The following is a 24,752-nucleotide window of genomic DNA, read 5'->3' on the forward strand; positions in this document are numbered from 1 at the left end:
AAGATTATACAAAGAAATTGCATTTTGGGGCATTTTTCCAATTTGTATTTGTGTAATATAACTACTATCAGGCGTATATAGGCCTATACTGTCAATGTAAATATTGTGTATATAAATACGTAGCTGACGTATAGTTTTGTGCTAGTCGTCGATTGTGTAGCATTTTATCACGTGCATGTTTGCCCTGGGCCCCGTCTTATAAAGAGTTGAAATCAAGTGCAACTTATTTGCGATTGATATCAATCGCAACTATGAACATAATAGATGGGAGATTGCAACTTGCGATTGATTGGAGGACCTATGATTGATTTGGATTGATGGTAACTCTTCATGAGACGGGGCCCAGGGCGTATATCCTGTCAATGTAAATATTGTATATGTATACGTGGCTGACGTGTTAGAATGTATTTTTTCAAGGTAATCGTAATTACACAGAGCAGGTGAACAAAGTATCCAGAGTTTTGCTCCGGCACTGAATTGATTTAATTAACATGATTATTTATTGAAACATATTTGTGGCTGACACCCAGTATGTTTAAATAATTGAAATGTCTCCCAGGAAGCATTACATTTATAATAACATGGTTATTGTTGGGTGGTCAGATTATATAGTCATTATGTGTGCATAATTTATGTATGGTGCTTTATTACAACCACATAAAGGTGTTGATTTGAATGTACAGATTGTGAATATTAAACTATTTACCGCTATATATTTATAAAAAGGAAATAATATACCATTTTAGAATTATATTTAGTTCTGTTCACAGATTTTATAAAAGAACGCGGCCTAATTTCAAACGAGATTTGAAAACGAAATTCGTTTGGTTTTAGAGCAAAATCCGAAATGATGGATTCCCGAAATCAAAATTGAAAAAAGGTCTTATTCCATCCTTCATTGTGTTCGATTTAGTGTAATACTTAGATAAAGCCTTGGCAAAAGTATCATCCGACATAGGATTGTTACTAACTTTCTTTCTGGAGTTATCATGTTTCAGCATAATGTTCTCTCTTATTTTGTCTAAAAATAACGTCTGAAGCATGTCAATCTTAGTATTGCAGACTGACCTCTAAACTCTGGGTCAAGGGGTCAAGTTAAAAACCAAGTCGAAGCACTATAGTATGTCTTTCGGCAAGAAAATACATTCCTTGCTTCTAAATTCGACAACGTTCTAATTGCCAGGTGAAAAAATACTATAAGGGTATTTATGTCATGTGTCATGATGTCATGTATGACGTCATGTGTAGCTACGAGAGTCACGATAGGGGAGGCGGGCGCAGTTGCCCCAATCACAATATTAATGACAAACATATTAAGACCTATATTAAGGGGGGAAATTGAAAGATATAAAGAGGGAGAGAGAGAGTGGGGGGGGGGGGAGTAAGATTTTTTTTTTAAATAAATGGAGAGAGCATAGAGGAGGGGGCACCGTGAAACACAGATGATGCGTTCCTTCTTCTCCTTCACCGTGCCTCGTATCCTCCCATTTTATGGTAAACTCGGGAGTTTTTTTTTTATTGGGCCCTCCCTCCTGACACTATGCCCCTCCCTCCCCCCCCCCCCCCCTCAATGGCTGGTCCAACACTACACCATTGCCCACTGACTGTGTATGCATCTATGCATTAGAAATATATATTTTTACATATAACACGACCGCGAGGCTATTTTCGACAAATCAACTCAATACCAGTACCTTATTGTAATTCCCCATATTGCAGATAATCGGATTACGCGGTAATAATGTCGTCGCACATTGAGTTGACGCAATATTAACCACTTGACTGCTACCCAGGGGGAATGAATGCGTTTTAAAGCTAAAGACCAGTTATGGTCATGCGATTGCATTGTGAAAGAAACGTTGTGAAATCGATCAGAAAAGGTTGATATCATCTAGCATAGATGTACAGCAAGGTTCTGGAATCATCAAAATGATAAGAAATTTGGCCAAGTCTTCATAAAGTTAGAAGCACTGCACAGAAAGATGTATATGGGACTACACACACGTGCGCGAAACGTGCATTTCATCTCTCAACAGGCGAGAGATACACTAATTAACCAAATATATCATTAGTAGGCGGTTTCCCGTCAAAATTTGTATCAACATGTAATATTCAAAACATATTCTTTCACATGATTGGTAATAAGAGCTTCCATTTCATTTTTTGAAATTGGGGCGTTTCCAATACTGGTCTTTACCTTTAAGCCAATAGCAGTCAAGTGGTTAAAATGCGATTGAATTTGCCTTTGGTTGATCTTTCGAAAGCAGTTGCAGTATTAAACTTGTCGATTCCGTGGAGTATGAATGCCTGGATACGAAATTAAATTCACTCCTACATCTCTATACAATAAGCATGCCATTTCAAAAGTTCAGTGTTTATCCCTTGGGGCATATTAAGTCCGCATCTAACTTCGAATAGAATCACACGTAATTTGGCACTCGAATGGAATTAAATATCAAAACATCAAAATATACATGAATATAATGATGACTATAATTATTTGTAGGAATGGATTGTATAACGTAGATTGTTTTTAAAGGCTTTTATCACCGAATGTTGATAAGTAATACATTTCAGATAGTTTTTCGGTTTTTGGAGTCGGTGTTTTTCGTTTTTCGTTTTTCGTTTTTCATGATGAGATAAGTACGAAATTGTTGCAATATGTGTATAAAGTAAATAATTATATAAGAAAAGTATATACTGATATTGAACACTCTCTAAGTTATGGTTACTTATTGTGAAAATTGTGATGCATCCAAACGAGTGTTAACCTGTTTGTATAGCTAGGTTATAGGCCAAAAAAAGTAACGGTGTTCGTGTAATAAATAATGTAAATAACTATATAACAAATGTATATACTGGTATTGAGCACTCAGTCAGTTATAGTTACTCAATGTGAAATATTTTGATGCATCCAAACGAGTGTGAATCTGAATGTATAGCTATTAGGTTATAGGCCTAACACAAACGGTGTTCGTGTAAAAAAAAAGAAATTAAAAAAAAAAGGTGTGTAATTTGTGAAATGGTGAAATAAATGCACTCAAAAAGCATCGTGCTGGATTTCAGTATTTTATTCTATTTTCCTTTTCATGGGAGTGTTTCACAATGACTATAGATCGACTTTAGTTGGACTTAACTATGGCAGGCTGTTCATGCCACTATTTTCTTTCATCATTCACTGGCATTGGTTTCTCAAGAGACGTACCAATCGTGGTCACAAATCTACAGAATTTACATTTTTCGATAGTTCAATATTGAAGGAAAAAATATTATCTGAAGATCATAATTGAGAGACCAATGGTGAGAGCAACCAGTGGCATAAACAGCCTGCCATAGTTAAGTTCAACTTAAAGTTGATCTTAGTCTTTGTGAAACACTCCCTAGGTAACACTATTATGCCAGCGATGTTGAATTGTGTGTAATACGATATGCCTGATCTCTAAGTTAAAGTTCAAAGACATAGACGAAGGAATGTCCACCCCCTTGTCTATATGCATACATGATAATCACGAAACATTTGCCTACCCCCCCCCCCCCCTTCAACAGGTATTATCATCATTAGGCCTTCGTATTATGTGAACATGTATTAATTTTTATCGGCTTGGTCAGTATGAAAATATTCTTCTACAGTAGCCTAATTCATCGAGGGGAAAGGAAGAAAAGAGAGACGGAGGGGGAAGAGATAAAGAGAGGGGGAGATGAAAAGAGAGACAGAGAGAAAGAGAATGAGAGAATGAGAGAGAGAGAGAGAGAGAGAGAGAGAGAGAGAGAGAGAAAGTGAGCGAAAGGGGGAGGAGGGGGTTCTGAGAAAAGAGGTGAAGAATGGCAAACCTAAAGGCCTTACACAAAAATTGCCGATGCAAAACGTTTGAAATATATAGGCACATTTTTCAAAGGCGAATTTTACAGAGGGAGACAAACGAAAAAGATGCAAGCAGATGGATTGATACTAATCGACTCTCAATTTCATCGTGGATCTGAAACTAGTCACTGGTGAACCAGCGCCATCTTTCGACCACATCCAAGTTTGGTCAGGTGTAAAATGACAACAAACCTAGTAGCTGTCATCGACGCATCGTAAGCCGAAAAGCTACGTGGGTCAAATATCAGTACAGTCCCGAATTTTCGAAACCAACTCACGCTGACATCAAAATGGCGGGGATCTGCCACGTAGCATTAACTTCCGTCATCATTTTCATCACTTTGCTGTCTTTCTCCGATGTTGCTCTCTCGGGTTCAGAAAAAGAAGGTAATTATATCCGTGTAATATTATTACGATGACTAACCGAATCTTTCAAATGTGTGAAAACATGATGCATTTCGTCCGTACAAATCAGCTTTTGTTTTTAACATTCGCAGCGTAAATTAGTTGATGAGTGCGCCGCGGCTCCGGGCATAGGCCATTGACCTCGTCTCGTAATGCACGTAGCCCTCTGATCTGATGAATTGAAGATAAACAGGTGTATGTCAACTCTTACTTTCAGGAAGTGGTTTTAATTCGTCTCTCATTCAATTGATCTGCTGTTGCAAAATCAATCCAGGGTATCATTTTTTTTTTGGTTTGTGATAAAACTGATAAATCACCAAATATGTGGCAAAGCCAAAGGTGATTGTGAATCAAATGAATGAATGAATGGAAAAAAAATAAAATGAATGAAAAAAATAAAATATAAAAATAAAATAAAATATAAAAATAAAATAAAATAAAATATAAAAATAAATGAATGAAATGAATGAATGGATGAATGACCACGGCCATGAATGGATAAGTATGCAACACACTTTCAATTTCAAGGGCAAGGCAGGCATGATAGCACTTATAAATGAATAGTAGCACGAGCTGGAGACTAAAAATGCTGAAGAAGAAGAAGAAGGAGAAGGAGGAGGAGGAAGGAGGAGAAGAAGAAGAAGAAGAAGAAGAAGAAGAAGGAGAAGAAGAAGGAGAAGGAGAAGGAGGAGGGGGAGGAGAAGAGGAAGAAGAGGGGGAGGAGAAGAAGAGGAAGAAGAAGGAGCTAGGAGGAGGAAGAGGAAGGGGAGAAGGAGGAGAAGAAGAAGAAGAGGAAGGAGGAGGAGGGGGAGGAGGAGGAGAAGAAGAAAGAGAAAAGAAGAATAAATTAGACCTAGCAAATGAGTATGGTGAATATTAAAAGCTAGGCTGACAGGGACAAGAAAGTAGAAACCATTTTATTGGATTGTAATTGAATTTATTTGGATCTACAGTTGCATTGTATTTTTATTTGTGCAACCCTCCACCTAATAGTTCCTCTTTTAATTTCACACTTTGCTAAGGATCAATGAAAAGGAAAATTAATTTTATGTGGTGACTTTCTTCACTTTCAGGTAAATATGGAAAGCTTCTGGTGGTTACTGTAGCAACCAAGGAAACAGATGCTTTCAGAAGATACATGGATTCCGCCGAGGCGTTCGGAATCAATGTCAAGGTAAGGATGAATTAGTCCAAATAGACCTTTAAAAAAACATTTCAAAATATATATTGCATCCATGTGCATTGCTTGGGGGCCATGAGCCCCTCCCCTGAACAAAAAAAATGGGCGGAAAGCGTTCGCCGCCCGGCCGCCGAGCAGGCTACTTTTTTGGATTCTGACCATAGCTTAAAGAATTGCTTTTTAAAAGAAAGAAAAAAAGAACACAAACAAAGGAAAACATCAGAATTGCCTGGCTGAAACATCATTTTTACTTCAGTAAGCCAAAAAAGAACTTGCATAAAATATAGACCAAAATGCCTTTTTTCTAAAACTGATAGATACACGTGTACTTTCAATATATTTGGTAGTTTCCATGGTTAGAATGCTATGTATGCCTCAGTCACACAGCAAAACCGACCTAAAACAGTCTGATTCTTAGCCATTTGTGGGGTAATGTACAGGTCTTTGGTTGGTGTGGTGTCGCCTAGTCGGTCTGTTGTTGGACTTTGTCGGTGTGGCTGGGGCATTGTTTGTATTCCATTCAGTAGGAGGAAAGAAGATAATCACCTGCGAAGGCAGGAAGTCACCGAGCTGGTGTAAAGGCTTTTATTGTCAGTAGGCTTTTTAATAGGCAGACAAAAGTATGGAGGTTGAACAGTCACAGACAGGAAGTAGGTGGTCTAGTCTCTCATGTCCAATGTTAGTTTTTATTTTGTTTTTGAAAGTGTAGTGTCTCATGTTCAATGTTAGTTTTGATTTTGTTTTTGTTTTTTGTTAAGTGTAATTGAACATTATCAAGAATCCATTCAAGTAAACTTGTGGAGCTTAAAAGTACATACCAGTATTGATTTGTACCTGTGAATGAAAAAATTGTGTAGTTTGAAGAAGGGATCCAAACTGAATTAGAAATCCTGAATAAAGGTGTAATGATAGATTTACTGTTGTGGCTGTTGATAATTTTCCCTTAATACTTTTCATACATTCAGCTTATATTTCTTTCTTTTGTCTCCCCCTCTCTCTCTCTCTCTCTCTCTCTCACCTTATCTCCTTCTCCTATCTCTCTCTCTCTCTATATCCCTCCCTCTGTTACTCTCTCCATTTCTCACCCTCTCTTACTCTCCCTATATCCTTCCCTTCCCTCTTTCCTACCTTTCCCTTTCCCTATCTTTACTTCCCCTTTTATTCCCCTTTCCTCCTATATTTCTCTGTCTCCTCTCATCCCCTCTCCGTCTCTTTCCATAATCTCCTCCCTTCTCCCTATCTCTCTCTCTCTCTCTCTCTCTCCCTCTCTCTCCTCTCTGTCTCTCCTCTCTCTCTCACTCTCTCTCTCTCTCTCTCTCCTCTCCCCCCTCTCCGTCTCCCCTCTCTCTCTCTCCTCTCCTTCTCCCTCTCTCTCTCCTCTCCCTATCTATTTCCTCTCCCTATCTCTTTCCTCCACGTTTCCTTTTTTTTTAATTTCCTTTTTTTTATCTCCTCTTTTTATTTCCTCTTTTTATTTCCTCCTTCCCCTCTCCCTCCTTCCCTCTCCCTCCTTCCCTCCCCCTTTCTCTCCATCTCAACCCCCCCCCCCTTCCTCAAATCTCTCTCTATGCATGCTACATGTAGGTGGTAGGCATGGACCAAGAATGGAAAGGAGGTGATATCGAGCGTGGTCCTGGTGGCGGATTCAAGATCAACCTCTTGAGGGAGGCTCTGACCCAGTACAAGGACGATGAAGATCTTGTCATCATGTTCACAGACAGGTGAGTTCACTGCTATGTCAGGGGAAAAATACAAGGGGACTTGGGGTGAATTTGCCCCCACAATGCCAAAAAGAGCCCCCGAAAGTCATAAAAGAGCCCCCCCCCCCCCCCAAATCTGCATAGAATTCAATGCAAAACAAATTAATTAGTGTTATTTTCATGCAAGCAAGCTTGAAAAGCAGCCCCAATCCCCCCCCCCCCCCCTCAAAAAAAAAAAATCAATTTTTGATTTCTTCTTTTTTTCCCCTGGTGAGTTCACTGCCATGTACCGATCGGCTGCAGTTCAAGAATCTTCAAGAAGCTGTGCCATTGGTGTTCTGGGCCGTGCATATCACCCTTGGTGCATATACGGAACATTGGTGGCTTGAGGGGGAAAATATCAATGGCTAGGGCTGCCATGAGGTTTCAGACCTTTAAGAAGAAAAAAATTAATATGCGCGCGTAGACGCATGTGCGGCATTTTTGCGTGATCCGTTCTTACTGAATGTATTGATTCAATTTGTTTCACTTGTATTGTGTTGCTGATACTATTCTTAGCAATTTCAAATCACTTTTAGCAATTATTGATCTAAATTTAGCTCGTAGATGTTTGTTAAACCTCAAAACTGATGCCCACCCGCAAATGCAAAAATTGCCAAAAGTGGTAAAAAAAGTACCTATTTTGAATCAGCTATAACTCTTCAGAATGGCTGTTGACCCCCAATTTTTCTTTCATGTTCTGATAGGATATGAATTGGAGATGCGATTTCATGTATCACATTTGCTGTTAGAATGCTTTGTCGTTTTTTCAAAGTCCAGTGGGTCCAATGCAAGAGAGAAAGAGAGAGAGGGGGAATATTGCATCCTTTTCAATACGATTCAGTTCGCTGCCAATATTCAGAATCTGAATGTGGTAAATCCAATTAATACACTTAAGCTGTTAACCACAACCATAGAACCAACCATATGCCCATAAATCATATTGTTCAGCTAGATTTTGTACTGTTTGATAGATTGAGTAGATATCAAAGCCTGCCTTTCATAACTGACAAGTCATCGCATTCATGTAAAATTCAATGAATCAATATGAATGGAAGATGCAATTTTTTTTCAAAGTCTGAATTTCTCTTTGACTGCGTGTTATTAGATAATCGGCCGTGTAGTGTAACGAATACCCTAATGAGCTAGTACATAGGCGTGTTATATGAGTGGAGAATGGGATTTTTTTTTTAAAGGCTAATCTCCCATTGAGGTTCTACATATGTTATGTCTCGATCAAAGCGGCAGATCAACTAATTCGTCTCTGTGACAAATTCAATGCCTTTTTTCTGGGTTTGTTATTTGTGATTTGTTTAGAATTATTAATCTTGTATTTACGGTACTTTTAGGGATTCAAATTCCCTTCATCATTCTTTGAGAGGTAAACTTTTGATCTCCATAAAAAAAAAACCTTAACCTTTCTGCAGGGCCATAATCAGATCCAATGTTCATGCTTGTAAATTTGCTACAGTCCAAAACTCAAATTATATGTTTGTAAACATTGAATAAATAAATATCTTGCTTCCCTCTGTACTTGTTTTTTTTTTATAGTTATGATGTCCTTTTCCTGGCTGATGCTGATGAGATGCTGAGGAAGTTCAAAGCATACCAGATCAATCTACTCTTCTCGGCTGAGACGTACATCTGGCCTGAAAAAAGTCTTGCTGTAAATATATTTTGCATGATACTACAAAACCATTTTAGTCTCCGCAAATTACACCATCGCAAAGTCTCTGAGGAAGAAAAAAAAATCAATGCAATAGCCTTGGGCATCACCCTTCGAAATTTGCAAATATTACGATGGCAATTTGACTTTGATATCTTATAATGAGGTATGGAAATCGTTCTTGGGGCCAATTCCCTGAAAGTCTTTGCGTCATGTTCAAAAAAGAAATAACAAGTGGTTCATGGTTATAATCTCCGTAGAGGTTGCCACTTGATGGAAGAAAAGTTATCCTGAAATTTCATTTCCAGTGTCATGCTGTAAACAGTATCCTTATTGATGAAATTATTCTTGAACTTACTTGGAAATCATTGTAAATTGCTTGAAAGTGAAAGGTCAGGTAGACTGACAAAAAGACCTCTCAAGTGAGGGCTAATCAACAGAACCTTGTTTGGCTTATTGGTGGTTGATTGTAGGTCTTGTCAGAGAAAATGGTATCAAACAAGTAAACGCAGAAAACAATGGTCATGCATGATTTTCTTTTCCCCTTTTTTCTTCTCCCTCTCGTTTCTTTCTTTAATCATTCTCTCTCTCTCTCTTCCCCTCTCTCTCTCTCTCTCTCTCTCCCTCCCTCCTCTCTTCCCTCCCTCCCTCTCTCTCTCCCTCTTAACTCTATTTCGCTTTCGCTCTTATAACCACTTTTGATATCATAATAATAATAAGTGTGCCTTCTTAAATAGCGCACATGTCCCTCACGTTGTGACTTTGCTTGCCCTGCCCCGATTATTACCCTGGCTTTAGCAAGGTGGCCATTACTGCGCTCTAGTATTTCAAGGAATTAATTCTTGCCAGGCACCCATTTACATCACCTGGGTTGAGTGTGGCAAATGTAGATCAATGTCTTGCCAAAAGACATTAGTGCCGCGGCGCGACTACATTTTCTTCACTCTTCTCTCTTTTCCCCCCCTTTAGGATAAGTATCCTAAAGTTGAAAATGGCTACCCGTATCTTTGCTCTGGACTCTACATGGGCTACGCTCCCTACATCTACAAGGCCCTCTCGTACAAACCAATAGAAGATATAGCTGATGACCAGCTCTTCTTTACAGAACTCTACCTTGCAGAAAGGGTAAGAAAGGATATATTGATTTTTTTTTTTTTTAAAACAGCTATGATGTAAAGATATAGAGAGAGAATATCTTCTCAAAATACAGGTACATGTAGAAAAATTCTCCCGCTTCCTATTTGTTCTTGGGGGGGGGGGGGTGTTCCACAAAGACTAAGATCGACTCTAAGTTGGACTTTTAGGATGGCATTCATGCCACTGGTCACAAATCTATAGAATTTAAATTTTTGGATAACTCATTATTGAAGGAATTCATTTTATCTACAGTTCATAATGGTGAGAGCAAACAGTGGCTTACACCCAGTAAATAAGATCGATTGATCGATCTGTATTGAAAAACAAGTCAGGAAAAAAAGCCACTAATATGTTTAAATAATTGAAATTTCTCCCAGTAAGCATTACATTTATAAAAGTTATTATCCTATGGCAGACTAATGAATATTAATAAGTCAGAATGAATCAGGAGAGCTTGGTATTTGTTTCTAGTTCATTGTGACTGTGCCATTAACCAATGATGGCCTGGTAGTAGGGTCGCTGCCTGGCAAGCAGTAGGTGCAGGTTCAAGTCCCAGCTGGTTCCAAGATTTTTTCTGACTTATTTTTCAATACAGATCGATCAATCAATCTTATTTACTGGGTGTAAGCCACAAATATGTTTAAATAATTGAGATTTATTCTTGTTAATATTTTGTCTTCTGCAGCATAAGTGGAATATCAAGTTGGATAATCCTGCTGTTATATTCCAGAATATCAATGGGGCAAGAGGTATGTACCTGAGCTTCTAAGGGCGCGTTCATACTTGATTTTGACGGCCAGAATCAGGCATCTGTTACGCGTTTAGTTTAAAACACAATTGCGTTCATGCTCACTTTTGTAGAATCACCGAAAAAACGGCGATCACGATCGCCGATCGTAAACTCACAAAAAGATGCGTTTACAATTTGTAAACACGTTTAAATGGGGTCAACGCACTGACCTCTAGTGGGTCTACGTAGCATGCGCACACAGGTTTGCGAATCCAGCTGAAGGCCACCCAAGGAGAATTGCCTGGAGAAGTGAGCATGAACAGTGCACAGTGGAACTGCGATTACGATGAGCGTTTACGATGAGCGTTACAAATCGCTCATTCTGCCTTCAAAATCAAGCATGAACGCGCCCAATGATTACAGGAGCAGGGCCCTCTTGCTTAAAGATTTGCATTTAAACGTAACTCTGAAAACCAATCCCAAGATTGCAAGCCCATTGCGTAAACGCATCTTTATGCATTTTCAATTGTAGCTCTCTTTATGCAAGTTGCGTATGATGTTTGCGTTTGATCTGAGTTGCGGTTAATTGCGACTTGACTTTTATGCAAGAGGGCCCAGACCACCCTAAACCTAGACAATGGTGGAGGGGATGGTTGTTTATTTTAAACTTATTCGCTTTTTTTCATCTTGCAGTTTATTTATTTTTAAATATTTGACAGTGCTGTTTGCATTTCTTGTCTTACAGTGATATATGGGATCTACATGAACTAAATTTGTTTCCTTCTGATGAATGGTCTACCATTGTTATGAGAACAGAACATATTTTTTTAATAGGAGGCCAAAATAAAAGAAAATTTAACCTTGTGCTGGGAACACACACAAACAAAAGGTTAATTTAAGAACATCTTCACCATTTGATACATGAATATGTGTACTTCCATGCATCTTTGTAGGTATGTATGTATACACCCATATCCTTTCTTCTTTTTTTAATCCAGCTGATATAACGCTGAGGTTTGAAGGGGGAAACAATCTTCTTCACAACACAAAGTATAACACAGTACCCTGTGTTCTTCATGGCAATGGACCTACCAAGGTAAGAAAAGCAAATGACTTAAAGTGGCTCGGTTACATTGCCTCAGATTCTGAAACAAATCCTGGATTTAGCTCATGCTGCAATCATAATTATAAACCTTTAGTTCAGTCAGGAATTATCAAGATATTTATAATTAAAAATCGAAGTTTCAGTTTTTATAACACTACAGTCTATTGGGGAAAATGAGTATGGTAAAACCGGTCACTCAAAGATTTTTACTTTTTTGAGGCACTTATGATCATTTTGAAGCGCAATTTTTTAGGGGTTCAATTACACCATATCACAGACTCTGATAACACGTAGGGCAGTGCATCTCAGATTAAACATTGTTAAACGATGCCTTTAATAATACATATAACCCTGTCTAGCCTTGTTCAGGTGTGACCTCAAGTGACCTTACCGCAAATACAACGTTCAACAGTAGAGGGCGACCTTCCTCTCACACTGAACAGGTCAGGACATGCGCAGATACGATACTGGATAAGACAAGCTTTCTTCTGGCTTCCGTGGAGAATGTACAGCAGTGTCAACTAATTCATTATTTTACTAAACTATTGTTCAGGTTTCATGTACTCCCCCGATGCTTGGGGGGTCTTGGAGCTGTGAAGTTGTTTCCGAAGGCCTGGAATGGAAGACACTGCCAAGGCATCCACACCAGGGTCCCATTGCGTAAAATTTATCATTGATGGTAACTTTGCCATCAATGGTAACTACCATGGAAACCTTGATTTTGATTGGCTGTTGAGCCCTGTTACCATGGTAGTTGCCATTGATGGCAAAGTTATCATCCATGGTAAGTTTTATGCAACGGGACCAGGCCTTAATATGCTTGTGTTATTCCTAGCAGTCTTATTAAACCCATTGCCTACGGTATTCAGATAGCTCATGTATCATCGGAATGGTGAATTCAATAGTAAAACATGTTGATATTTAGACAACGTACAATACCATATACATTCTTATGCACTTAATGTCTCTGTATTCACCTTCTTTCGTTTTGTAGGTGTACTTAAATCATCTTGGCAACTACTTACCCAATAAGTGGACCTTTGATGGGGGATGTCAGAACTGTGACCTAGATACCTTTGACCTCCAAGGATTACCAGTAAGGATATTTTCTCCTTCTTTCCCCTCATCTCTCTCTCTCTCTCTCTCTCCCTCTCTCCCTCTCTCCCTCTCTCCTTCTATCCCTCTTTCCCTCTTTCCCTTCTTTGCTCTTTCCCTCCTTTGCTCTTTCATTCTTTGCAAGGCAATTTACTCTCTCTCCCTTCTTATTTTGTACTGATAGTTATAACGGAGGTCTGCTGGCAAATCAAGCCTTAGGCCTGAATGGTAGCACACCTATATATTTTGTTCATGTTTACTGTGGAATCATAAGTTTAAAAAAAAAAAAAAAAACTAACCCTTTTTCACTACTGTAATTCAATAGTCATGATGTGAATTGCATACATTCTGTGTTATTAGGTGGGACAAACCATAATTTTTGTCCTACCTAGCAACAATTAATGTATACAATTTGCATTCTGACCATTGAAATACAATTATTCTTAACAGGTGATTGAAATAATTTGTAACATGGCATTTAACAAAGATTTATGCATTAAATTTGATTACCGGTACATTACAATAATCATCTATTGACAAATGTTTGTTTTAATATCTCTCGTAACAGGTTGAGGATTATCCTTCTGTAGTGATAGCCATCTTCGTTGGTGTCCCCACCCCGTTCTTTGCAGAATTCCTGGACCTCCTTACCAAACTCAACTACCCCAAGAACAAAATAGACATCTTTATTCATAACAGGGTAAGCATTAATGTCAAGTCAGAAGACCGGTTTACTAACATATTCAAATTTTAAAACATCTCATCTCTTTCATCCACCTCCTGCTCTTATCCATCTTTCTCTTTCTCTTTCTCTTTCTCTTTCTCTTTCTCTTTCTTTCTCTTTCTCTTTCTCTTTCTTTCTCATTCCCTCCTCTCTTTCCATCACTCTTTTTCATTTTCATCTAGCTATTTCCTCGCACTCTCTCTCTCTCTCTCTCTCTATCTGTCTTTATGTCTCACTCTCTCGCTCATTTTCTCTCTCTCCCGTCTTTTTGTTTCTCTCTATCTCTCTCCTCTTTCTCTCACCATCTTTCCCTTTATTCTCTCCCATTCTCTGCCTCCTTTTTCTTTTCCCATCTCTTTCATCCACCTCCTACTCTTATCCATCTTTCTCTTTCTATCTCTCCCCTCTTCCTGAGCAATATTCTTTCTGCTATTAATGTAATGAAACAATTTAAACCAATAGAACCAATCATTCCATATTTATTATCCATTATTTGTTATGCATTATTTGTTTTATAAGACGGGTCGGCAATACTTTCTTGCAATATAGTCTAGATTTAGAGAATAGATAGATTAGATCTAGATCTAAGTTAGATCTAACTAGATCTAGGTCTAGAATATTCTAGATCTAGATATTGAAAATTATGCACAAATTAAATTTGGCTGAATTGCGTGAAAGCGATATCGGCAGGTATCGAGCGTGTGTTATTAATTTTTGATGGGAGATGTTTTGCACGATGGGAAGAACTAATACATGCCCATGTGATGTCAATTGACCATTCCAATTGCTTAAATCTAGAACCCGTCTTGTAATATGATTTTCTTCACCCACAGGCAATGTTCCATTATCACATGCTTGAAAAGTTCAGAGAAGAAAAGGGTCCTCTGTACAACAGCATTAAGATCATCCTTCCTGCAGAGATGTTAGGTGATGCTAAGGGAAGGAACCGTGGAGTGTGAGTAATTCTCAGTAATCTTTAGATTACCATAACTTAACGGGTAACCCGACATATGCTCTGGCAACGATTACTCTGGCGACAAATGCTCTCCAAAACTGCCCTGCGACATTTGCCTCAACGTCAAATGCTCCGCCGACAGTTACCCCGTCGACAGTTGCTCCGACGACAATTGCTCCGCTGACATCAATTTTGCTACGATATTCAGAAAACGAAACAAACTAAAAAGAAACAAAGAAAAAACACCATGAAAAAAATATTGTTTGCGAAGCATTTGTAGTAGGAGCAGTTGTCTTCCTACGGGGCAATTTTCTTTTTTGAGGACCAACTGTTGTGGGGGTAATTGTCAAATTTGAGGGTATAATTTGACCCAAAAAAAATTTATACACACAGAAAAAAGTGATTAATAATTCAGCCACTTTGTGACTTTACAGTTGAAGTTGTCTTATTATAATGGCCATCCAATAGAAACAGAAAAGTGGCCCCTGCAGACAAGTAGCCTTCCTAGACAGGTTCTAGACAATTTCTCTCTTCAGGAAGACCAAGTGCATGGCCAATGTAGACAGGTTTGACTGTATCTTCATAAGCCAATGATAAAACCTTGAAAATCATACTTTTGCAATGATTGTTTTAAAGGGATCGTTTAACAATGTTAAATCTGAGATGCATGGCCCTACGTGTTATCAGTGTCTGTGATATGGTGTAATATTGAAGCCCTAAAACAATTGCGCTTCAAAATGATCATGAAGTGCCTCAAAAAAGTAAAAATCTTTGAGTGACCGGTTTTACCATAATCATTTTCGCCAATAGCCTGTAGTGTTATAAAAACCGTTAGGAAAACTCAAAATTTGATTTTGATTTCCAATCATAAATATCTAGATAACTAGGCAGGCGATCGGCTTGAAAAAGTCATGGGATTCCTGACTGACCTAAAGGTATATAATTATGATTGCAGCATGAGTTACACATGTAAGTCCAGGATTTTGTTTCAGAATCTGAGGCAATGTTACCGAGTCACTTTAACTAATAATCCTTTCCATATCTTTGGTTGTTCTAGGGATCATTGTATGAGCATGGAATGTGATTATTATTTCTCTGTGGATTCAGATGTACAGCTCACCAATCCTGATGTCCTTAGACTCCTCATGGAAACCAACAAGTAGGTTTACATTCTAAACATTCGTTCGTTCATTCATTCTCAGCTTTTTTATTGTTATAGATTAAAAGGGGTGTAGCATGACGAGACTACGTGTCTTTCCTGTGGCCTGACTCTGGGGCCTATCGGGTATTAATCACTATGAACATAACGGACAAAGAAAGCAGACAAAATATACAGTTCCTCATCAAGTCGATTCGTTTACGTGAAGTTGTCCGAAAGAAGTAGTAGATGGCGTTAACCAGTATTTTCCATGCTACACCCCCTTTAAGAGAACTCAATTTTTATTATAAAAGATTACAATAATTCTGCTCAAAAATACATTTCTATGTTATAAATAGTACCTACATGTATAGTCCTATCTGTACAGTGCTTGACAGTAGTTTTTTCAACTGCCAAGTATTTACATCATATATTACTTTTTTTGGTTGAACTGGAAGAGGTTTATGGGTCGTGCTGTTTTGAAACTATGCATTCTGTGCACATTTTTTTTTGCTCATTTCTTTGAAATAAACATCCTGTTTCTAAAGGCAGTCACTTAAATTCATCTTTCTGAATACCTAAAAGGGCTGCATATATACTTGGTTTTGAGTTGCGTTGGAATATGTATGAATTCTCATTGTAGATTTAGGAAGTGACCACTGAATGAAAACAGTCAATTTTATTGATTGTATACATAATGAAAATTGGACAGTGTTTCCTGAAACCATCTTAAAGCCTATGGCTATCTGCACTAGTTTGGCCAGGAGGGATTAGACCTGAGCCCTGTGTAGCACTGGCAGGTGGTTATCTCATCAAATCAGCTCTCAATTAACATACATGTAAGCAAAAGGGGACCATAAGGGAACGATGGGTACCGCTTAGGTATTGTTTGCTATAGAGAGAGCGCATGTAGTGCAGTCTCGCTGATATCCCATGGATTGCATGCATTTTAATGAACAAGTATTTCTATGGGATGTCACAAACTTTTACTTATGATGGTATCGTGACCTTTATCAGGTCATTTCTACCAGGCTAATGATCTTCCCAGCCCCCCCCCCCCCCACTCTGGGGTTGGAATGACCGCATGCGTGTTTAATTGTTACCAAAATGTCTGGTAAAGGGGTACTTTTCACGCACCAAAGTCCGGTTTGACATACACAAAATTGACTTTACACACCGGACTTAGGGGGTGTTTTCAAAAAGAGGAAACACGCCTATGCGTACCCTAAATAACACTGAGTGGGGGGGGGGGTCGGGATGATCTTCAGGTGAGCTGAGAAATGATTGTTGACATAACTTATTTTGGAACAGGCAAATCGTAGCACCGGTGGTCTCCAAGCAGGGTAAGCTATGGTCAAACTTCTGGGGTGACCTGAACAGCCAGGGCTACTACGCTCGCTCTGAAGACTACGTAGACCTGGTCAGGAGAAACAGAAGGTGAGCCTCAAGGAAATATTCTCCTCAAATGTCTTCTTAAAGGCATCGTTAAACAATGATAACTCTGAGATGCATGGCCCTACGTGTTATCAGAGTTTATGGTATGGTGTAATATTGAAGCCCTAAACAAATTGCGCTTCAAAATGATCAAGAAGTGCCTCAAAAAAATAAAAATCTTGGAGCGACCGATTTAACCATTCTCATTTTCCCTGATAGACTGTAGTGTAATAAAAGACTGTTCGGAAACTGTTCCAATCTGTTCCAATCATAAATATCTTGATAATCAGACAGGCGATTGGCTTATAAAAGTCATGGGATTCCTGACTGACCTAAAGGTTTATAATAATGATTGCAGCATGAGCTGAATCCAGGTTTTGTTTCAGAATCTAAGGCAATTTTACCGAGTCACTTGAAAGTAGCGAGATTGTAAGATAAATTCTGTGGAAAAGGAACTGAGCGAAAACTATATTGAGTTTTACTTTGAACGAGGGCGATTCCGTGCAACGTGTCCCTTATGGCAAATGTCTCTTTCCACATATTTCTTTCAAAAATGATAAGAAAGAAAAAATGATCTTGATTTGACCATTTGAAGATGCTTAGTGAAACCATGAAGAACTGTTAGCCAATCGTTATATCAAGAGATTTTCATGTTTAGATTGAAATAAAGGGGTAATGATCATATGTCTCTAGGCTCTAGTCCTTCTACTATTTGCCAATTTTTTTCTTGAAAAATGCAACAACCTATCTCAAATTATATTATCCCCCTCTGCTTCTTTTCCTTTCTGCTAGAGTCGGCATGATTAAGATTTTTAATCTTTAATGCTGGTCTTCATTTGCCCTGTTCTCTATCTTGTATTTTTTTTCTACTCTGTATTTATATTATTCATATATTGTAAATGCTTTGTTTTATATGGTTTTGTTTTGTCTCATCTTGTTTGATTTCACTGTATATTTGAATGTTGTACATGTTGATTCTCTTTTGTCAAGTGAAATGAATAAATATTAAATTTTTAATTTTAAATGTTCTACAAGACACATTGCATGCTATCGTCTATTGGGAGACATTTTATTTTATATACTGTACTGAAATAAAACAGTGAGCAAATGTTCCTGGAGCAAAAGTGGGGTCTCCTGCTAACCGTTTGTACCTCTTTCTTTCTTTGACCCACTCTGCATTTTGCTTTGTTTCCAGGGGAGTCTGGAATGTCCCATACATCAACAATGTTTACTTGGCGAAAGGAGAAATGGTGAAGACCTATAAACCTAATTTTGAGATCGAGGATCTAGACACAGACATGGCCATATGTATGGATCTGAGAAGCAAGGTAAGTAATTCGAGATCCAGAACGGTTTTAAGCCTTTACAGGACAGGATTCATATTTAGTTCTAGATTGATCACATTGATCACATCATTGGATCAATGTATTGAGCGCTATATGTAAAAACGGAATATTATTATTATTATTATTATTATTATGATATTGTCTTTCAAATTGGCAACCGTGGTATTTTTTTTTATTGCTACCTTGTTGAAATCAAATGTAATGTCTCTGAAAACAATATAAGTGGGAAAGAATGTTGTCAAAACGTGAAGATTTTGATTGAATTTTGATTGAAAAACAATGAATTTGAATCTATCAAATATGTTGCCAATTAAAGGAATGTAAAGCTTATATTAGAGGTTAAAAAGACAATTGTTTTGTAGTTCTTGTGGGTCAGGATTAATTAATTTTGGTATACTTTGTATTGATAAACAAATGTAACATATTTAATTTGACCAATATCATATCATATCAATTTTATCAAATAGATGAATTGATATTAAGTCTAATAAACAAACTGATAGTGATAATGATTATGATAATGATGGTTTCATGTAAAGCACTCAGTTCTGCTGTGCTGTAATCCTCCCGGCGTTCCATCATTTTTATCCCAAATCATTGAACTTATTTACTTTACTGTAAATCACTCTTTGCTATTATGACTACAGTCAGGTATGAAATCAGCATTTACTTTCATATGCTGACCCTTTTGTGGATGAAAATGCCTGCCTCAACCTAAAAAGTAGATAATGATATACAAATAACGCACGTCCCAGCGTGCAATATCGGTAAATGCCCTACACGCGAGGTTTCTTTAGACTGGTGCCGCTCTGTGCAACAAGCCGCTTTGTGGCGAGTTCACAGTGAGCACCATCTGAAGAAACCGAGCGAACACTGCATTTACGTTTCGCACAACAGGGTCAAGTGCATTATTTGTTTTATAAAATAGCGACACAAATCAAAAGTTTAGATCTTAAGTTAGAGTCTACGAGAGTTCGATCTAGAGTTATGTTTAATGTTGGTTCTAGACTAGAGCTAGCACGCTTACCAAAAAGTCCACGGGATTTATTGTCTTGATTAAAAATAAAATCCATAGGGGGTCTAGAGACGAGTCTACATCAGACAGCTGAAATTCCTAGCTTCATTATAAAATCCAAAAGTCAAAACAGGCCTAAAAGTAAAATAAAAATTTGCTTTCTAATAATACCCCACTACACGCTAGCTCGCTATAGCTGAGCTACGCGTATATACGCTGCGCTGGGGATCGTGGTGGATCTGGAGCGTACAATATTAGCTATGCATAGCCTACAATGCACTCGAAGGAGCGTACTACACATACGTGCTGGATATCCATGGTAACGTGCAATATAACTTTTTTTGCGCTTTTTGGGGGCAAAATCGTGCATGCATCAAAAATTTGTGCATGTCATGTGACGCGTATTGACCAATCACGATGCTTAAAATACTAGAGCCATTTTATAATTGTTTTTATTTACCGACCATTCTGTAGATATATCTGTCTGTCCTTCGAAGTAGTCCATGAGGCTGTTCACACCGCAATGAGATAGCGCGGTCTATCGTAGCACCCCCTTTTTTCTAGCACGTGCTAGACCGCACTCTCTCTCATGGACCACCCCCAAGAGGTGCTCCAGTGGCTCACCGTTTTGGCTCGCCGTGGCTTGCTGTTGGGCGGACCGAAACGAGGTGTACCTTCCACATCGCAGAGATAGCGCGGTCTAGCGCGCGCTATCTCTGCCGGTGTGAACAGCCTCCATGATGAAACTTATTCATGTTTCCACACTTTACAGGGAATCTTCTTGTATGTGGTAAACATGGAGGACAGTTATGGTCATATCGTTACCTTGGACAACTACGAGACAACTCACCTACATAACGACATGTGGGAGCTGTGGAACAACAAGGAGGTAATAAACTGTGCTAACCTTTATTTGGTCTAAAAAAATAAGCTATTTCCGTAATGTAATAAAATGTAATGCGCAAATCTTTGTTAAGTGCCTCGTTATAAATTATTTCATTCACCTGTTACGAATAATAGCAGTTAAATAGTCAGAATGCAAATTGCATACATTCTGTGTTGTTGGGTAGGACAAGCCACAATGTTTGTCTTACCTAGCAACAATTAATGTATGGAATTCACATTCTGACTATTGAAACTCATTTATTTTTACATATGGTCAAAATGGCTTGTAATCACGATTTCTGTGAACCTGTTTGGATTAAAACCAAACTTGAGTTTTAAAACGTCTTCTTTTTTGGTTTGAAAAATGGCTCTGTGACAAAGACATCATTTTCGACTGCACGCAGTCAAAGGTCCATCTAGTTCTTTCCTTGTTTTGATGACAAGGAAAATACTTTCATGCTGTGTATTTTGTTTAATCTTTGTTCCTTCAGTGTCCACTTATATTGTCCGATTTCAGCTTTCTGAAGAGTGTAAAAGAAAAGCTTTAGTACGTATATGTTCGTTGCTATTCTTCGATAATGTAGTACCGATCATTTCTTTTATCTTTTTTATCTTTTTCATTTTGACAGGATTGGGAAGCCAAATATTTATCTCCTGATTATTTTGTAGTCAAGGAGATGGACAGGAATAACATTACTATGGTAGGTTTTGTTTCTTCTTTTTTTTCTTTTGTGTGGATTTCCTTCCCATAACACAACTTGACTTTTCTATTAAAACACAGTGATGTGAGGCAATAACTTGACAGCACAATATTACCCCCCCCCCCAAAAAAAGTCCTTTTTCAAAGAACTTCATTGCTACATCATTGCAACTACTGGTAGATGCAGCATGGCCTTTTTAACCAATTAATCAACTTGTCATTTTTGTGAGATGAAAGAAGCGATAAAAGGGGGGGGGGCGTAGACCACAGCTATCAAAATGCCATTTTAAAGTTGGTCAGGTGCAATGTCTCTTTCAATATATCATGAGATATTATAGATTCTTAATTTATCAACTAAAAGTTAAGGGAATGATTCAGATATCTATAATGCAACCCACAATGTACTTTGTACACAGTGTATTGAACCTTTTGCAGGCAGTTACCTTTTTTTTGGAGGGGGCATGAAAGTTTGGCCATTTTAACCACTTTCAAAATCTGCAATTTCTTGATTCATCAACACATACATGTATCTCCCTTTATCAGCAGAATGTTTTAATATCTCATCTTGTTTGTTTGTTTTGTTCTCCTTTTTAATCTAGCCATGCACCGATGTGTATACTTTCCCCCTCATGTCAAGAACATGGGCCAAAGAGCTGATAGAAGAAATGGAGCATTTTGGGGAGTGGTCAGGCGGTGGAAATCAGGTAAATAGTTCTCGTTTTTAGATTAAACTTAAAAGTTGTCATTTCTGTGTAAAATAAGGAGTGCTCATACCGCAGTCGCACCTGCAAACAGACTTCCATGCAATCAATTCTCGGCCATTCAGGTTATTGTAATCTCTTGTTTATTCTGCTGTGGGTCTTTTGGTGGTTTGGTTGTTGAGACTGAGGTTTTAACACTAAAACGTTGGCCTTTTTTAGGGTTAAAGGCAAATTCAAAGTTCAGGATAAGTGAGAGTGATATGTAGTGTGAAAGAAATCTTGAAGTCATTAGGAAAGGTTCATTAGGTTACGTAGTGATGTATTTTAAGGTTCAGGAATCATCAAAATGAACATTGCTGAACATCACATCCAGTGAACGGCAGCGCACACGGATATGAGAATATACATGTTGGAATTGGCATCAAGTTTTGGTCCAATATTTTTAATATTTCACGTTCTGTCTAGTATGTGAGGACATATCAAGATAAGTCTCCCTTGAAATACAGTAGCCTTATAGACAGGTTACACTGTAAAAGTAGAACATGAGATTTTAACCCATTTTTATTATAGTTTAACCAGCCAAATTCTGACTTTATCATTGCCATGTGTATATTAAACCCATTGCCTATTAGAACTGGGTTGCTCCTGAATTGCGAAATATGACCATTCAGTAGTAAATGGCTTCTCAAAGGTAGAGATTTAAAGCCCCTCTGCACTACTTATAGCTACTTGCGCCCTCTATATAGCAAACAATGCCTAATCGGTGCCGCTTGGTCCCCCATGATTCTCTTTTTCTTATGTTATTTGAGAGCTGACTTGATGAGATAACCACCTGTCAGTGACCTTGCAGGGGGTCTAATCCCCTTGGCCAAACTAGTACAGACAGGCTTTAAGTTAACTTTAATCATTTGCTTATTTTTCTTTTTTACCCCCAGGATAAAAGATTAAACGGTGGATACGAGAACGTGCCTACGCGTGATATCCACATGAATCAGATTGGTTTTGAGCAGCATTGGTTGTATTTCCTCAGAGAATATGTGGTACCGATCTGCGAAAACGTTTATCCAGGCTATTATTCAAAAGTAAGATATTTTCATTGTCATTGTAAACCAAAAGCAATGTTCCGATTTGGGGGAATTATACATGTAGTATAAATACCAGTTGGCTTTCCATAGTTTCGATCAGATGAGTGCTGGAAGGATTGTATTGCGCAAGATGCGTGAAGCGTGCTTGTTGCGCGCCACGCTGATTTCTATTTGCCGCGTGTAATAATGAGCCCAAGTGTGCGTAGAGTGCCCATAGAGTGCCATGCACAATCCCTCAGTCACAGGCATCGCACAGCGTGCACGCATCGCACAGCGTGCACGCATCGTGCTAGCACAATCGCTCATGTGCAGTGCACAGTGCAGTCGCAGTGTACAGTACATGATTTGGGATGTGCGTTCCGTTTTTCTGAATTTCAAATGTTGGCAAGTATGTTGATGTATTAATCGCTATGGGAACCCACAATATTATTATTATTTTTAAATAATTTTGCCTATTGCTCAGCTATTATATAATCTCTACAATAATTAATTAGGGGACATTGTTTCTTTATAATGTTTAACATTTAGTGAAAATTATGTTTTGTTCTGAGGCATCTCTTTTCTCCATCATTGCGAGAACTAAAGGTCACCTTTACACAATAATTTTGATGTTTGTTTTATAAGACGCGGCACAATTTTATTGACAATTCAACTGATATTGGACCGATCAACTTTTTACCCTAGCATAATGTACATTGCCATCTCATGGTTATCTTGCAAAGAGTACGGATCATACTGTTCCAGCTGACTTGAGATGAAACTAGAGGGGATTTTGCATATTTTGCATATTTTGTATGTTTGCATATTATATAGGGAAGATATTAGAGATGTACTCATGTTCATCTCATTAATTTCTCTCTCCCAATCATACACTACAGGCATATGCGATAATGAATTTTGTGGTACGATACAAACCGGATGAGCAGGCCTCGTTACGACCTCATCACGACTCTTCTACCTACACCATTAACGTAGCACTCAACGAACGGGAAACAGACTATGAGGTAAGTCCTGTAATTTATACAGCACGGCACTGGGGTCTGTTCCACAGATACCATTACAAGTTTAAGTTTGGGGATGGGATGTATGGAAGAAGAAAAAAACATGAGTTGTGACTGTTTCGTGAATGTGGCCCCAGATTTTAAATTGGTACTATGATTCTTTCAGTTTTCTTTTGTTTTCTAATGTTTTTGGATGACTTGTAGTTAAGTTTGCATGCATCGCCCATACTTTTCATAATCATCCATGTACAGACTTTTTCTTTTGATGATCGAAAATTATTTTACCCGACTGCTATAAAGGGAGCATGTATATGCTCGTAAGTAAGCAACCAGGGGACTGACGGCTTTAAGTCCTGTTTGAGGGACTTGGTAATGAGGATTAATGCCTTACCAAAGGTCACAAGCGCATTCACTTGGTTTTGAACCCGAGACTTTCCTGGTACGAGACCATTGCTCTACCTCTGAGCCATCGCGCCTCCTCTTTTTTTTCTTTGTGTATATAATATTGTTATATAAAAAAAAGGAGAATCTGATCAATATCGTTTTTCAAGTAGCTTGAAGCAGATAATTGTGTTCATGCACTTATTCTATCAAGACGTGTTACATTCACTTGATACACCACTATGTATATCTGTTTGCTGCCATCTGTTGGCAGATACATAACAACACATACTGTATGAACTTATAACCAGAAAGACAGATCAACTCTGAAGGTCTAGACCATATAGTCATGCCTGTCTGATATTGATCTTCTGGCATCTTTTAAAACTGGGAGGTAAAGACAAACCTCTAGAAAATTTTGTTTCAGAATCCATGTTTTTCAATCACTTCCTGATACAGTCAAACTTG

The 24,752-nt window shown here is 38.2% G+C and overlaps 1 protein-coding gene across 1 annotated transcript; it reads left to right on the forward strand.

Annotated features, from left to right (window-relative positions):
- The first annotated feature begins 4,079 nt into the window (after nucleotides 1-4,079).
- On the forward strand, nucleotides 4,080-24,288 carry LOC115918453 (procollagen-lysine,2-oxoglutarate 5-dioxygenase 2-like). The gene is made up of 18 exons (XM_030979279.1): nucleotides 4,080-4,249; nucleotides 5,341-5,441; nucleotides 7,032-7,168; nucleotides 8,738-8,852; nucleotides 9,822-9,977; nucleotides 10,675-10,738; nucleotides 11,718-11,815; nucleotides 12,819-12,920; nucleotides 13,488-13,619; nucleotides 14,477-14,598; nucleotides 15,656-15,757; nucleotides 17,048-17,173; nucleotides 18,366-18,498; nucleotides 20,304-20,420; nucleotides 21,046-21,117; nucleotides 21,716-21,820; nucleotides 22,753-22,899; nucleotides 23,781-24,288. Exons 1-18 carry the CDS (start codon nucleotides 4,153-4,155, stop codon nucleotides 24,015-24,017), a joined length of 2,163 nt encoding a protein of 720 aa, XP_030835139.1. The 5' UTR covers nucleotides 4,080-4,152; the 3' UTR covers nucleotides 24,018-24,288.
- The last annotated feature ends 464 nt before the right edge of the window (nucleotides 24,289-24,752 follow it).

Source organism: Strongylocentrotus purpuratus, unplaced genomic scaffold, assembly GCF_000002235.5.
Source record: "Strongylocentrotus purpuratus isolate Spur 01 unplaced genomic scaffold, Spur_5.0 spur5_contig_816, whole genome shotgun sequence".
Taxonomy (NCBI): domain Eukaryota; kingdom Metazoa; phylum Echinodermata; class Echinoidea; order Camarodonta; family Strongylocentrotidae; genus Strongylocentrotus; species Strongylocentrotus purpuratus.

Bases quoted from the DNA above. Each gene is read 5' to 3' on its own strand.
- LOC115918453 (XM_030979279.1), top strand. From the start codon at position 4,153: ATGGCGGGGATCTGCCACGTAGCATTAACTTCCGTCATCATTTTCATC. The intron at 12,921-13,487 runs GTAAGGATATTT...CTCTCGTAACAG, and splicing joins TTGACCTCCAAGGATTACCA to GTTGAGGATTATCCTTCTGT. The intron at 13,620-14,476 runs GTAAGCATTAAT...CTTCACCCACAG, and splicing joins ACATCTTTATTCATAACAGG to GCAATGTTCCATTATCACAT.